General features: G+C 41.8%; 1 protein-coding gene across 1 annotated transcript in view; it reads right to left on the bottom strand.

The window, feature by feature from the left end:
• Positions 1 to 640: 640 nt before the first annotated feature.
• Positions 641 to 14764, bottom strand: part of ARHGAP42 (Rho GTPase activating protein 42) — a 248988-nt gene continuing 234864 nt past the window's right edge. Inside the window, exons 18-23 of the mRNA XM_014544570.1 lie at positions 13961 to 14105; positions 12319 to 12699; positions 11780 to 11936; positions 9300 to 9362; positions 3123 to 3202; positions 641 to 2706 (exon numbers count right to left, since the gene is read on the bottom strand). Coding sequence (XP_014400056.1) covers positions 2618 to 2706; positions 3123 to 3202; positions 9300 to 9362; positions 11780 to 11936; positions 12319 to 12699; positions 13961 to 14105 — 915 coding nt within the window. The 3' untranslated portion in view covers positions 641 to 2617. The remainder of the gene's footprint in view (positions 2707 to 3122; positions 3203 to 9299; positions 9363 to 11779; positions 11937 to 12318; positions 12700 to 13960; positions 14106 to 14764) is intronic.

Below are 14764 nucleotides of genomic sequence, written 5' to 3'. Positions count from 1 at the left end.
TACACGTGTACTCGGTATGAAGAAAAAAAAGAACCATCCTCAAAAATCTGTAAGATCAACACTTCAAACAAAAAACACGATTTGAAGAAGCACTTTTGTAGCTTGTTTCAAAAAAGGGACCACAGCACGTACTGCCACAGGCACGCCTCACCAGGAGAAAGCGCTCCATGCCACATCCTACCTAGACAGCAAAAGCTTAATTCCTGACTGAAATTAGCTCGCAGACAACTCAGAGGCAGGAACACTCTGGTCTGTGTGAAAATACAATGAAGGGTGAGATTTCCTTGTGCAGCAGCAAGTGAAATAGAATTCTGAATCTCTTTTTGGAGTCAGGTTGGTCTATGAAAGAAAATCAATTTGCTTTTAAGAGGTTCTAATCTGGTAGGATGCCAGACGATGGCAAGGGTGGTCACAGTGACAGCGCTGTATAGACTAAGGGACTGGCAGGTACTGCGGAAAGACAACCTTCTGTTCCAGCAGAGGGTAGTCGAGGGTGTCGGCAAAGCTATTATTAATAATAAAGGCCACCAAGGGTCTAGAGATCAAGAAGCTCTAGCAACACCCAATTATCGTGTACAAAAAATGAACAGCAGGAGGAAAGCAAAAAAAAGAAAGAAAGAGAGAGAGAGAGAAACATTTATCAGATTTTTTCATTATATTACTAATTTTTATAACATTAAATAGTTTTTCATTCCAATGCACTGATATTTATTTCTGGTTGTGACCCCACCTACTGTTATTCTCTTTATTTTTTAAATTCTACTCTATGTTTCCATTTTTAATTTTAAAAGCATAAACGCTCCAAGGCATAGTGTGTACATGCATATGTGAGTGTATATTCTATTAACTCTGGAGACATTAATTTAAAGTAGAAGAGACTGAGATTACAGATTATAATATCACATAAAAAGAGTTTTATACAGTCAATACCTGAGTGCCTGTACAGTGGAGAACTCTGAAGTAACAAGTAAAATATAGCCCAGTGGGCCTGCGCTGTGGCAGTTAAATGACAGGTAAACAGCTTTTTGAAATCTTGAGAAGAAAGGCTCTTTGCCACATGCAAATATTTATAGAAATAATATATTAGAATTACTGAAATAGAATTATTGAAATAACAGAAATGCGTGACCAGCTGTTGACGGCATATATAAATGGGTAGTAAATTTCTATGCTCTATAAATTCAGTGAAATTCCTAATAAAGACTGTAAATTGAATGGCATTTTAAAAAATCATGTACACATTTTATTCCTGCTAAAAATGATAAAACCTTTAAAAATGTTGTGGTTCAAAATAATTTAAGAGTCCTGTACCTTTATGCTTACGTTGTTTCAACTAAGCAGACTTTAGAAGGCATAGCTTCTCTACTAGTATCTTAAAAATTTCTTGATCATTTGATGAGAGAATTTCTCATCAGCCAAAATTAGGTATCAACAGAATTCTTTGACACTTTAATGTTACAAGTAGAATTTAAGTTGTACACCTACACTTTTACATTGTTTTCCTCACACGGACGGTAATTATGCTTTTGTGATGCTATTATGATGCTACTATGTGCATTTAATTTATCAGTATTTGTATGTAATGTAGTAAAATTTCATAGAAATCCCTAAGTAATAAAGGTAGTTTTACACATCCTCTAAACCAGGGCTCAGCAAACCACGATCCATGAGTCACATTGGACCTGCTGCCTGTTTTTGTATGATCCAGCAGCTGAAAATGGTCAAAGAGGACTATTTTGTGTCAAGATAATTATGTGATCTTCAAGTTTCAGGGTGGGTCCATATATAAAGTTGTGTTGGCTCACAGCTTCCCCGATCTGTTTCCTTATTGTCTATGGCTGCTTTCTGCTATGATGGCAGTTACGTATTGTGATGGAGACTATAGGGCTTGCAAAAGACACGATATTCACTATCAGGCCTTCACAGAAATAGTTCGCTGGTCCCTACTCAAAGCCTATGGAAGGCGTCTGGATGCGGGATGGAGTGTTTCCAGTGGACTCAGTGTATGACTTATTTTGGCTTCATTTACAGGCATTATATACATCATTGCTTTTGAGTATTATCATCTTCCTTGGTAAACAAAAATAAAGTTACATGAAAAAAAAAACTTATTTCCTTGAAATGCTTAGGACCAGCAAAACAATCATATATAAAAGCAGTATATTTTTTAAAGAAAAAAATCATAAAAGAACAGTTTACATTACATTTTTAAGTAACGATTTCAAGGTTTCTCAGAGAATACCAGACAGTGAAGGGCAGATCCCCAAATCCTTATATCAAATTTCTAGTTTTCAAATTTCTGGGATATAGTGCTTATACAGTATTTGAGATTCTCAATTGTTATGGAGTCATTGTGGAAACTTACTTATCAAAAAGAAAGATATTTTAAGACAAGAAACGGGTAAAAAAAAATAATAAAAAGAATGGCAAACAATTTAAACGTTTTTTTTTCCTTTTCCATTAATAGGGAGCTACATAGTCTGCTGGTGTAGGACTTGATAGAAATTGTCTGTTTTCATTTAGTGGGCTGATTGCCATATCTGTGTCAGATAAAATCATAGCACGTATTACTTGTTACCATGGATACCATGAAGATACTGCCATCCACTAAATAGTATTAGAGGAAGACAACATAATTTTCTGGGACTAGTCCTGTTTTGCCTTCATAAGTTGCCTTCAACCATCCTGGTTCCACTGATGGGTACACTAGAAAAAAAAAATAAAAAGGTAATGTGACTCACTCAGCATTAGCTTCAAATAATTATATACACAAATGGGTAAGAATCCACCCACATCAGTCTGCATGAATCCACAAAACAATGTCACAGCTTCTTTCAAGGTGGAAATGTCCTTTGCATTCTTATAATCAATCAGCCAATTTCTCCCATCCTCCCTCCACCCTAGATCCCGAGCTCCCCCCCCCCCCCCCCCCCCCCCCCCCCCCCCCACACACACACACTCACAAACACATAGGGGAGGAAGCTGGGGTCCAGAGGAATCTGATGTGTTCATTGGTGCAGGTCATGAGGGGCAGGGCCTCACTAGATTCTGAGTCTCCTGGCTTCCACTTTAGACTCTGATCTCTACACGATCCCTTAAGGGGAGGCGCTGGGTGCACTTACCATTAGAAAAGAGCGCCCCCTGTGGGAAGGAGAGCTCGTGGCTGTGCTCTGCTTGACAGGAGTACATGGCTTTGGCTTGGCTGAAAGAGTAAAAGGCGAGTTGTAAAAACCACAACTCAAAATAAATACATGTATAGTTCAAATTATCTTAAAAATGATATTAGTTTCTGGTTGTAATCGGAGAATAATATACACAAAAGGCACATGTAAGTGTGCAAAGTGCATTTTCCACAAACTGAACACAGGTATGTGATCAGAAAACATGGAAAGCAAACCAAAAGCTCATCTAATGTTTGCAGGCAATGCCTCCAAGTGTAACCACAGCCTAAGTTTGTTTTAAAGAATGCCATTATTTAATTGTTGGTAAATAGGCTGTTTTGCAGCTATACCCTAAAGCTTTTTTTCCTCCACTTTAATTTCAGATTAGCAGAGGTGAGATCCCCAAATTAAAATGTCTAATAAGTATAGTAAATGAGTTAAGTAAGCATGATGGATAAGTTGATAGTAAATGGCCAACAACAGTGGCCTCCTTGTCAGGGCGATGATGGGGACAGATAGAGGCTTTGCAAACCAGGGGGCATACCCATCTCTTAGGAAGGGAAGCCAACACTCAGCTCCCAACAGCTGGACCATATGGGAATTCAGGTTCCATACAGCCACATACTCTGGTTTCCCAAGAGAAGCCAGAACTTCAGAGTTTTCTGTGAGTTCTATTTAAAAGCACTTGAGCCAACACTAAAAAGCCATCATCATCTGAGGTCGCTAATCAAATCATCAGCCAAGTCATCTTTACTCTGCAACATCCATTTACCTTGGTAAGACGGGAACTCCTCCCGGCTCCACTTACTTCTCAGCATCTCCACCACCCATGTCCATGCCAAAATCATGTGTGGTGTGACTCACTGACTGGCTTCCCACCACCCTAAATCCTCTAGGCTTCCCGTTCTGTCGCCTTGTGATCTATTCTCTACAGGGAAGCCAGAGGGCAGCTTGGAACAGGTTCTGAGGATCATGCTATTTCCCAGAGAACAACCCTCTAACACAGCGGTTCTCAACCTGTGGGTCGCGACCCCTGTGGCGGTCGAACGACCCTTTCACAGGGGTCGCCTAAGACCATCCTGCATATCAGATATTTACATTACGATTCATAACAGTAGCAACATTACACTTATGAAGTAGCAACGAAAATAATTTTATGGTTGGGCCACAACATGAGGAACTGTATTTAAAGGGCCAGAAGGTTGAGAACCACTGCTCTAATGGGTGACCAACTCTAGCTCCATTCCACGCACAATCGGGTGCCTGTCAGTTCTCTTGCCTCTGTTCACCTGCTGGGCTCCAGTCCCCCCAGACCAGTGATGGCGAACCTTTTGAGCTCGGCATGTCAGCATTTCGAAAAACCCTAACTTAACTCTGGTGCCGTGTCACATTTAGAAATTTTTTGATATTTGCAACCATAGTAAAACAAAGACTTATATTTTTGATATGTATTTTATATATTTAAATGCCATTTAACAAAGAAAAATCAACCAAAAAAAATGAGTTCGTGTGTCACCTCTGACACGCGTGTCGTAGGTTCGCCATCACTGCCCTAGCCCTTTCACCTCCTCAAACATGCCAAACTCATCCCCGCTCAGGCCAGCTGAGCCCTGGCTCTGTGATGTTTTCCTCTTGATCCTTAGGGGCTATGCACTTCTGTTCCTCTTAAATTCCCTGAGCTTTGCTGAAGGTCATGTCTTCCCTGCGCACACTCTAAAACAGCTGCCCCGGCAATTACCAGACCCTCAGAAGACTGCACAGCAGCAGTATCTGTTAGTCTGTTATCTTCTCTTCTAATCGGAATGTAACCTCCATGAGCCATGCCTGAAGCCTGGTAGTAAAACTCATTAAATATTTCTTGAAGAAATGAGTAGGAAAAAAAAGAAGAGGGTGAGGGGGGGCGAGGAATGCTCTGGGCTCTTTTTCTACGAGACGAGTCCTTTTCAAAAGTCAAGGGGCCCTTGTCTCTCTTTCCTTTGGCTCCAGCACTTTATCAGCAGACAAGCATCAGCAGGACTTGTCACGCAGATCTCTTAAAGCACCAGTGTTACATGATTTCTTTTCCCCGTTGGAGCCTGACCCTGAGTCTAACCCAGGGGTGGGCAAACTTTTTGACTCAAGGGCCACAATGGGTTCTTAAACTGGACTGGAGGGCCGGAACAAAAGCATGGATGGAGTGTTTGTGTGAACTAATATAAATTCAAAGTAAACATCATTACATAAAAGGGTACGGTCTTTTTTTTTTTTTAGTTTTATTCATTTCAAACGGGCCGGATTCGGCCCGCGGGCCGTAGTTTGCCCACGGCTGGGACTCTAACCTCTACACTTCCAGGGGAGGGTAGGTCATTGAGACCAGGGTTCCCAAATGGATATCTGAAGACTGGAAAGCTTATGGAGGAAAACTCCGGCCCTGCCCCCAGTGTCAGCTTCATAGGAGGTGAGGCTCAGGCTGTACTTTAGAAAGTTGGCTAGGGGAGCCCGCAGCAGCCGGGCGGGGCAATGACCACCAGCCCACATCCCAATGAAACGTGGCTTCATTAAGGGAGAACTGAGGAATGCAGGCACCCAGAGAAGACAGGGCACTGCCCTAAAGAAGAGCTGTGTGTGCGTGTGCGCATGCATGCGGGTCGGCATGCACATGGGTGTGCTGGTTGACATGGGTGGGAGGTGGGGGTAGAGGATGCTGCCAAGTCCTTAAGACTTCTAAGAATCAGAAGAAGGTAATCTCAAGTAGGAAAAACTATTAGTTTTTTTCCTATTAACCTTCTAGTCAAATATAATCATTTGATCTGATATATGGTATAATTAAGGGTTGTAGAGCCATTTCTTTAAAAATATGTAAATATTTTATAAGAATTCAAGTTTCCTAACAGTAGTAATTTCCTCCAATGAACACAAAGTCTTATTGCTTTGAGTCCTTAAAATAAATTAAAAGATGCATAAGAAAACAACGTCCAGAGTTATAGAAATGATTAAGGTATGACAATACTTACAATATTATAATTTTTGAAAGAGCACTTGAAAAGGCAACTAAACTATTTTTATTAAAGCTTCAGCCATTTGATAAGATTACGTGGCGGGAGGAGGCAAGCAGAATAATTATATCACGAAATAAATGGATATTGTTAAATGTGTCAAAAATACACAGTACAAAAAATACTTGTCATGACTTCTCAATTATCTGTGCGTGTGTCTAGACAGGTGTAATTTTCTCTGCTGAGCTCCGTAACTGCAGGTGTTAACTCAGCAGAGAGCTCTGATGATTTAATGCAGACTTCTGTGGCAGTGAAGTTTCCTCTCCAAGTGCTAATGCTGCCTCTGTTACTGCCTCGGTGTACTGAAGAGGATGCGAAATAACACTGTCAGCTACCAAGTCTCTCTTCAGAAGCGTCTAACATCCTTTGCAAAGGATTCTGAAATCCCTGCTTCTTCGTGCATGGCAGCGTAAGATAATAACACCTACTGCCCTGAAAGCCATTTCTTCCCTCTTCCTGTGGAAGGTGACCTGATCACAAGTCCCAGTCCAATGCCAAATGCTGCCTAATGCTGATGGGCAGATTTACAAAGGTTTGATAGGGTCAATGCTGACTTAACTATAAGCAAAATAAAAAAGTCACCAAAAAGCAACTGATACGGTGTTTTCTGGAGCGTCACTTAACAATGATAAACACACACACACACATGCACTCCCTCACACTTTCTGGTTGCTGAGAATTTCACTGCTGAAGGAAGTGGACATGCATACAGATAATATTTTTTTAAAATCCCAAGAAGTAAGATATGTCTGAGGGGTGAAAACCAGTTTCCTCTTCCAATGGTGTCCTTGACTTTTTGCAGCTTCTACCATGTTGATGATACCTGTTCCTTCTGATCATTCCTTCACGTTGCTCTTTGCTAGACCTTTAAATGAAACCATTCCCCAAAGACCAATCAATGCTCAGGCATTTTTCCTGTACACTCAGCAAGCCCCACCTTCATCTACACAGAGAAACTGAGAAGTCTCTCAAATGGCAAACTCCACACCGTCTACCAGCTTCTCGATGTTCCTCAGGCTCCTCAAACATTATGGCCAGAACTTTCCTCTCTTCCATGTAATCACAGGCTGAGACCAGAAACTAAACTGCCATTGTTTCTGACACTCAGTCTCAAAGACTTGGAATCTTCATTCCCAGTATCAAAGCAGTTGCCAAATCCTGATCCTATCCATAAAGTTCTCCTTATTGCTTTTCATGCTTTTGTTACTGCTCTATGTAAGACCTTTAAATCTGACCAATTCCATCCTACATGGTTAACTGTACTCTCCTCTTCACAACTCCTAGAAAATCCACTTGGAATGATCTGTTGGGTGTATCACTGATTAGATCACCCCTTTGCTCAATGATTCCCAACGCGCCTGTGGGGGCTCCCAGAGATGTTACTTTTCTGTTGCTCAGGATCATGTATTAGAACAGCAGTTCTCAACCTGTGGGTCGCGACCCCTTTGGGGGTCAAATGACCCTTTCACAGGGGTCGCCTAAGACCATCGGAAAACACATATATAATTACATATTGTTTTTTTGATTAATCACTATGCTTTAATTATGTTCAATTTGTAACAATGAAATTGGGGGTCACCACAACATGAGAAACTGTATTAAAGGGTGGTAGCATTAGGAAGGTTGAGAACCACTGCACTAGAATCTCCTTATGGGTCTCTTCCACAAACATAACTAGTCTTCCTACTACTTACTACTGGTTCTAGCATTCTTCAAGGTCCAATTCTAGGGTTACCCTGAGTTCCCTAGAAGGACCAGGAAATAAGCACTGTAGGAGCTTAGTAAGGGAAATGCTTTCAACTTTCTGTTGTTCAGCTGTATTGAATGGTACCAAAAAGTACCAGGTAACTGTTAAAGAGTTAATGTTTAAGTATTATCAATATGTTAATTAGAAGCTTGAATAGCTTCAGTAGTTTCAATAAAGATTATCATAACAATAAGTTGTTATTGTAAAGATCATCTGTGGAGAACCTGCCAAATAGATTGCTTTGTATTTGAAATTTACAACAACTAGGCAAAAACAGAATTGTGACTTTCATTTTATAGAAACAATAGATTTCTTCTGTAACTCCAAGATTATACACATAGGGAGTGGTGGGACCAAGAACTGAATGTGAAGTCCACTGTGTTCCTCGGTCCCTGTCTCTTGGTGAAAAGTTACATGGTCCACAGTGCTGTTGACAAAGACCGTGATTGCTGACCGTCATCAGAAGTTGATTTATAGCAGTATTTAGAATGTAAAAGCATATTAAAAATGCACAGATTGATTGTTGAACATTTGAGGATATCTTTATGATACGACAGCATTATGATTTACTTCCATAGCTGGCTGTTTTAAAGCTCTGTGGGATCATCTCTGATTACAGGACTTGAGTTATCTGTTTAGAGCTTCCTAATAAAAGGGCTCCATCTAGTGGAGCAATTCAACCATGTAGCTGCACAGACAAGCACAAGGTTAAATCCCTCCCACTAAGGCCTAAAAATGATGACAGTTTCACAGATCAATGACATTGGCTCTGACAGGCATGTTGCCTAGTCTTCACCATGCCTTTATAAAGAAGGAAGAAGTTAAAGATGCTAAGCAGAGGTAAGATCCATGCAAATAGTCTGCAATCTGCCATATGAACACAATGCACTGACCAACATCCTTGAAAGATACCAACTCTGGGGACTTTAAAGCAATAATATGTGAGGGCCTTTCTAGGCTTTGGAAACAGTAACAACAACAACAATAAAACAGCTTCTAGAAAAAATTCTATAATTTCAAAGTCAGGTATGTATTTTTGAAAAATTTCCACTAACTGTTACCAAAGGAGTCTCTGGTGTGCAAAGGGTTAAAGCAACTTGTGTCTTCTGGAAGACCTGTTTTTTTTAGAACTCTTCCTTTATGAAGATTTTAGCAGATGAAGCATCACCTTCACAGTCTGAGACACTAAGTGCTGTTCTCAGACATGACCTCTTCCTCATGAAGAGACAGTGAATGTGAACTTGACCATCTGCAGAATTGGGGGCAGAGCTGTCAAAGATGACCCACCATGTCCACACAAGGCAACGACCTCACCACTATTTTATTTATTTATTTTACTTTGTTTTGAAGACTTACCGCCCAGAAGAAACTGGCTTAACTGAACCAACATTTTCAAACAGTTGGGCTTTCGCTGCCACACTGAAAAATAATTTGACAATGCAAGTTTCATTAAATCAACTAGAAAATCATTCAGTTCAAAATGAAATTCAGAGTTATCAGTTAATCAAAACAAAAGTGATTACTTAAGAACTGTCCCCAAAATTTGACCTGACTTTTCATTGTTTTAAGGTTTAACGTGGGAGAAAGTTTCAGCTCTGATCTCCAGCTCATGGAGTATCAAATTGTAATAAACCTACAGCTACCCTTTCTGGAGATCTTGCTATCCTCATTTTTTTCTACCTCAGAAAAGTGGGAGCAGTAAAAAGGAGCATTTTCTCCTTACTTTGCTCCAGGCAACAATAGTATAGACTGCTGTAAAGCCACAAGAGAAAAATCAAATCTATCTGACAAAAGAATTGTTCATTCTGATGGCTAAGACAAAACTACTTCGTGTATCCTTTAATATTTGAACACAGTTCCCATAATATAGGAAGAGATAACTCTGAAAATATGGCCAATAAATAAATTTGTGGAATCAAATCTTGTTTCAAATCTTGGGGGAGGAGGGGCATGGTCTGTAAAGAGGTGATAAAATTAGGTAGAGGGTGAAAAAAATGAAAACTAAGCCACCTTCAGTAATTAGAAATGTTTCCAGCTATACCAGAAGAGATATCAAATTCCTTGGTATTCTAGATTTTTAAAATCTATTTTATTTCTTTGAAAAATTCTCTCAGAACCTGACACAGAATGTACGCTCTCTCATTAATCTCATCTTTTACTGCCAGTAAAATAACAAAACAGAAGCTCTTCTCTTTCCCTCACAAAGGATGGAGTTTATGTTTTCCCATCTCCTTTGACATATTGGCTTAAAATTTAATTTCCTTAGTGGCTAGAACCACACACACTGGGGAGCAGATAGATTTACCAATATACTTATCTATATCATGACAGTTAAATTTCTGACCCAGAGAGATAATATGTGTTAAACACACTCTGAAACCAAAAGGTTTGTGTCAGAGAAAGGGAGGAACAAATGAATTTAAGACACTCTGTATGGAAACAATCTCAGTAAAATGTCTTACTGGACTTTTGAGGGAAAATTTAAATGTCAGGAATACCACGATATTGAACATGGGCATTAATAGTATGTAGAGCACAGATTCAAGCGAGGAACCCTGGGTTAGGATCCCAGCTCTACACTTACTAGCTGAGGGTATGTGGATTGGTTCCTTAAATTCTCTTTTTAAAATTTTATTAGTATTTTTAATTGAAGTAACTCGATATGCAATATTGTGAAATCCTTAAATTTTCTGAGTATCAATTCCCATCATCTCTAAAATGGTTTATACAACCCACTGGATACAGTGGATGATAACATGTGTCAGGAGGCCTAGTGATAGCCAATACAGCACTTGGAAAGGCTCAGCAAAAGCCTCTTTGGATTTTGTTTAGTTGTTTATGCAGGTTCCCATTTTCTCCTCTTTGACCCCCTTTCTGCTCACATCTATGTACCCTACCCTACCTTCTCAGTCTCTACACTTCTGGGTCGTTTCTTTTGATTAGAAGGATTGACTTCATTTGCCTATCAACGTTCCTTGTTGTCTAAGAGCTTTTTTAAATCAGTGAGTTCTCAGACAGGAGACATATGACCAGGAGGAGAGAAAGCCAACTTTCACAGCCAGAAAGCAGTTTATTTCTAACAGAAAGGTTGGGCAGGGGGAGGAGGGACTGTCATCTGGGCCTGGCACCACAGTCTCCTCAGTTGACAAGTTGATGTTCAGCTTTTATAGGAAGGTTTCTAGCTTTGGAGCCCATAGCTACTCTATTATACATCTACTAGAGGCCCGGTGCACAATATTCATGCACTGGGGGGGCTGAGGGGGAGGAAGGGTGGGTCCTTCAGCCAGGACTGTGCCCTCTCGCAGTCTGGGACCCCTCGCTCCTTACCGCCCACCTGCTCACTGCTCCTTACTGCTTGGCTCGTTGCTCTTTCCTTAGCGATGCCACGGAGGCAGCAGGAAAGGCACCTGCCACGTCCGCTGCCATGAGCCCAACTTCTGGCTGAGCGGCTCTCCCCTTGCAGGAGCGCACGGACCACCAGGGGGCAGCTCCTGAGTTGAGCGTCTACCCCCTGGTGGACAATGTGCATCATAGCGACTGGTCATTCCGCCATAATGGTCGCTTAGGCTTTTATGATATAGATTTTCATGTCCTTAAATTAAGCTATAGTCCTGCATCTAAGGAAAGTACTTGACGTGCCTGCCCATGAGTAGTTTAGATATATCCTAAGGCTACTGTAGCTTCCACATCACACTTAGAAGAGAGCAGGGTCCTACAGAAGTTGGCTACATCCACTCCCCAGATGAGACATTCAGTGGAGGAAGCGCCAAGGGCTCCGCTGGATACCTCAGCCCCATGCACCCCCTGGCAGACCCAGCAAACTCACTCTCACTTACATGGAGCCCGGTCGCTGGTAGCCGTTGCTCGAGGCCGTGTCTAGCCTTAACCTCCTGCACATTTTTGGAGGCAGGTCTGGGTTTGGTGGGGCTTTAGGCGTCTCTTTGGAACCTATGGAAGTTAAGCTTTGAGTGGAACCGCTATAGCTCTTGTTTCCTAGAAAAGAAAACCCAAAAGAAAAACAGGCAAGGTGTTATTAGAGAAAATAATAGCAATAACACAGCCCATGCGCCTAACAAAAGGAAGCATTCTTCTTTGAGCCCAAATGAGACGGTACAGAATGTTCCTCAGCACGGCTGCCCATCACCCAGGGAGATCAGAATCGACAGCAATTACAAAGACATCACCTCACGGAGATAGAGAGAGCCAGGGGAAAAGTCTCAGCGCAGAGGAGTCTGAAAAATCCCAGCTCAGGAACAAACTAGATAAGCATCATTCGTTTCTGCCCCATTAACTTCTCCCTTGATTAATCACGCGGAACAATCCGGCAAGTGGCACGGAGATAATGACATCTTGCGTAAGCTCCACTCGGGCTCACCTTCAGCGGCAGCGAGGGACCTGAGGAAGGTAGCTGAGGCTCTTTTCTGTCCTGAAGTCCCATGAGACCCTTTCTTGGCCAGGTCTCTGCGTGGGGAAACGTCCCCTGGGCTGGTGACGGAGGCCACGCTCTGGCAATCTGACTCTGCATCCGTTTTGGTTGCATCTTCTCTAGAACTGGATTCAGGACTAGTTGTCCAGAGACCAAGACTTTTCTGTCCATTGGACGGTGACGGGGATGCAATCCAGGGAATCCCTCCGGACTTCTCCCTGGGCTGGCAGGAGGTGGACTTTGTCGTGCTGTTTTGTTCAGAGGAGTGAGAGGAGAGGGACTCAATGCTCCCCATGGGTGTGCTGGCTGGGCTGCTGCTATAGGAGTCGCCTGAGCAGGAGCGGGAGAGAGAAAAGGACAGAGGCTGTCTGTTGAGAACAGCACCACCAACACCCTTCCATTCTCCAACTCACACAGGGCTTGTGGCCACCTGATCCCACCAAAGTGATGGGCCTTCACCTGGCATGGAGAACTGTCCTCAGTACTGGAGACAGCCTTTAAGAGATGCTTTTGAACTTGGTGAATGCATTTTTCAATACTATTCAGGGGGATTTTATATGTGCCCTGACCCTATGAAATGATGTTACTCCTTACGGCATGAGTGGGCTGACCTGAATTCAGACAAAATTCCAAAACAGGACTCACAAGTAAGAAAAATGATTCCATGATGATATTACAAAACAATCAATGAAAGGGATATTAAAGACATATTTCTGCCTTTTTTTTTTTTTTTACTTTTCTGATCTTAGGTGGTTCTGAACTACAATGCATCCGAGTCCTCCTCCACTCAAAGGCACCGTTAAATGTCAGCTGCAAATTACAAGCTGCTCTCAATTTAAAAGAGAGGACTTTTTCCATTTCCTGTTAAGAATATAGCAATGTAAGAAACTGGCTGTTTAATTGGGTGTATTTTTTAATGTTCCTAAAAGTAAGGTATACGAAAAAAAAAAATCAGAGAAACTGTAATAAAGTGTTCAAATATGTCTAAATTAAAAAGTAGTGGTTTCTATTAAATATTGATTGTGGAAAAATTGGGGGGTTTAGGGATAAGAAATGAAATGAAAATGGCCAGTTTAACACATCTTATGGGCTCAAGCTGCCTCCACCTCTTCCTGGGGCCTGGCTCAGAGCAGTAAGTTAGTGATAATGTGTGGTTTAGTGTCTCTTATTTCTTTTCTTTCTCTCTTTGAGATACTTTGATACCCAAGAGATGATGCTTTAAGAACATAATGTGAGAGGAAGAAAGAAAATGCTTCAGCCAGTCTTTCTCTGGCTTTCTTCTCTACACTCTGACAATAGAACAAAAGCTTCCACAAAGTAGCACCTCATGTACTTAATCACAGTTGCAGGAAAAAAGGTGGTGGTGGTGGGGGAGCATTGAGCAAACTAATTATTTCCTTTGTAGCGGTAATAAATTTGCTTGTCCAAAGTACCTTGCAACTCTACTGACAGAGAACATACAAATGTTGGAGGTGGGGGAGGTTTTGGGGTGATAGCATCAGTGAGAACCACTTCTATTTCTACCTAATTAGTGGCAGAAAGGCTGGATTAAAGAATGGAGAAAGCCTCTCCCCAAGGCCGGCCCACTTACTGTCAGGTTCTGCCAAGCACGGAGTGTACCTCCCTCTGGGCTTCCGGGAGCCTGTGGAGAGGCAGATTGCTCGTGTCCTTCGGGATCCAGACCGCGACTGAGGCTGAGGAAGAGGGATGCTTGGGTCTGGGGCGGTGTGAAAAATCTACCCGGAAGAACAATGGGCCACAGTTAACAAAAGGGTGAAATTGCCATTTTCATCATAAAAGAAGCTTTGAGACTTATATGCTACTTAATCTTAGAGTTCTATGCTACTTCATCAGTTGTATGCAAGAGATGTTTGATACCATAAAATAAAGTGAATCCCAGAATAATTATAAACTTTCTTTCCCATTTACACTGAGTAATGTTTCTTCTCTGGGTTTTCCTTTTTTATGCTTCCCCAACAGTGAGGTTCAGATTTCCCAATAATTTTAAGAAACCTTTCAAATAGGAACAAATGTCAATGTTGAGACACATGGATTCTTTTCGTGTGATAACTGTCTTTCCCCCTTCATGGGATAACTGTCTTTCCCCCTTTGGGTTGTACCATTTCCCCAGGGATTCTTTTCGTGTGATAACTGTCTTTCCCCCTTCATGCTGAACATAGCCTTTGGGTTGTACCATTTCCCCAGCAGAATGGACCCACTTCTTAGGAGAAGGGGCCGACATGCTGCTGGTTCTGATGGTCAAGAAATGTGCCAGGTCTGAGCACAGCTACAGGAGGCAGCACGTGCTCCTTGGCTGTGAGGAAGCCTCCAGCCTTAGGTAGGTACTAGGGAGGGACCCGGGGCAGGAGACAGGCACAGTCATTCTCTCACAAGG

Source organism: Myotis brandtii, unplaced genomic scaffold (assembly GCF_000412655.1).
Source record: "Myotis brandtii unplaced genomic scaffold, ASM41265v1 scaffold37, whole genome shotgun sequence".
NCBI classification, from domain to species: domain Eukaryota; kingdom Metazoa; phylum Chordata; class Mammalia; order Chiroptera; family Vespertilionidae; genus Myotis; species Myotis brandtii.
The sequence above is the reverse complement of the archived record's forward strand: the minus strand, read 5'-3'. Positions and strand labels throughout refer to the sequence as shown.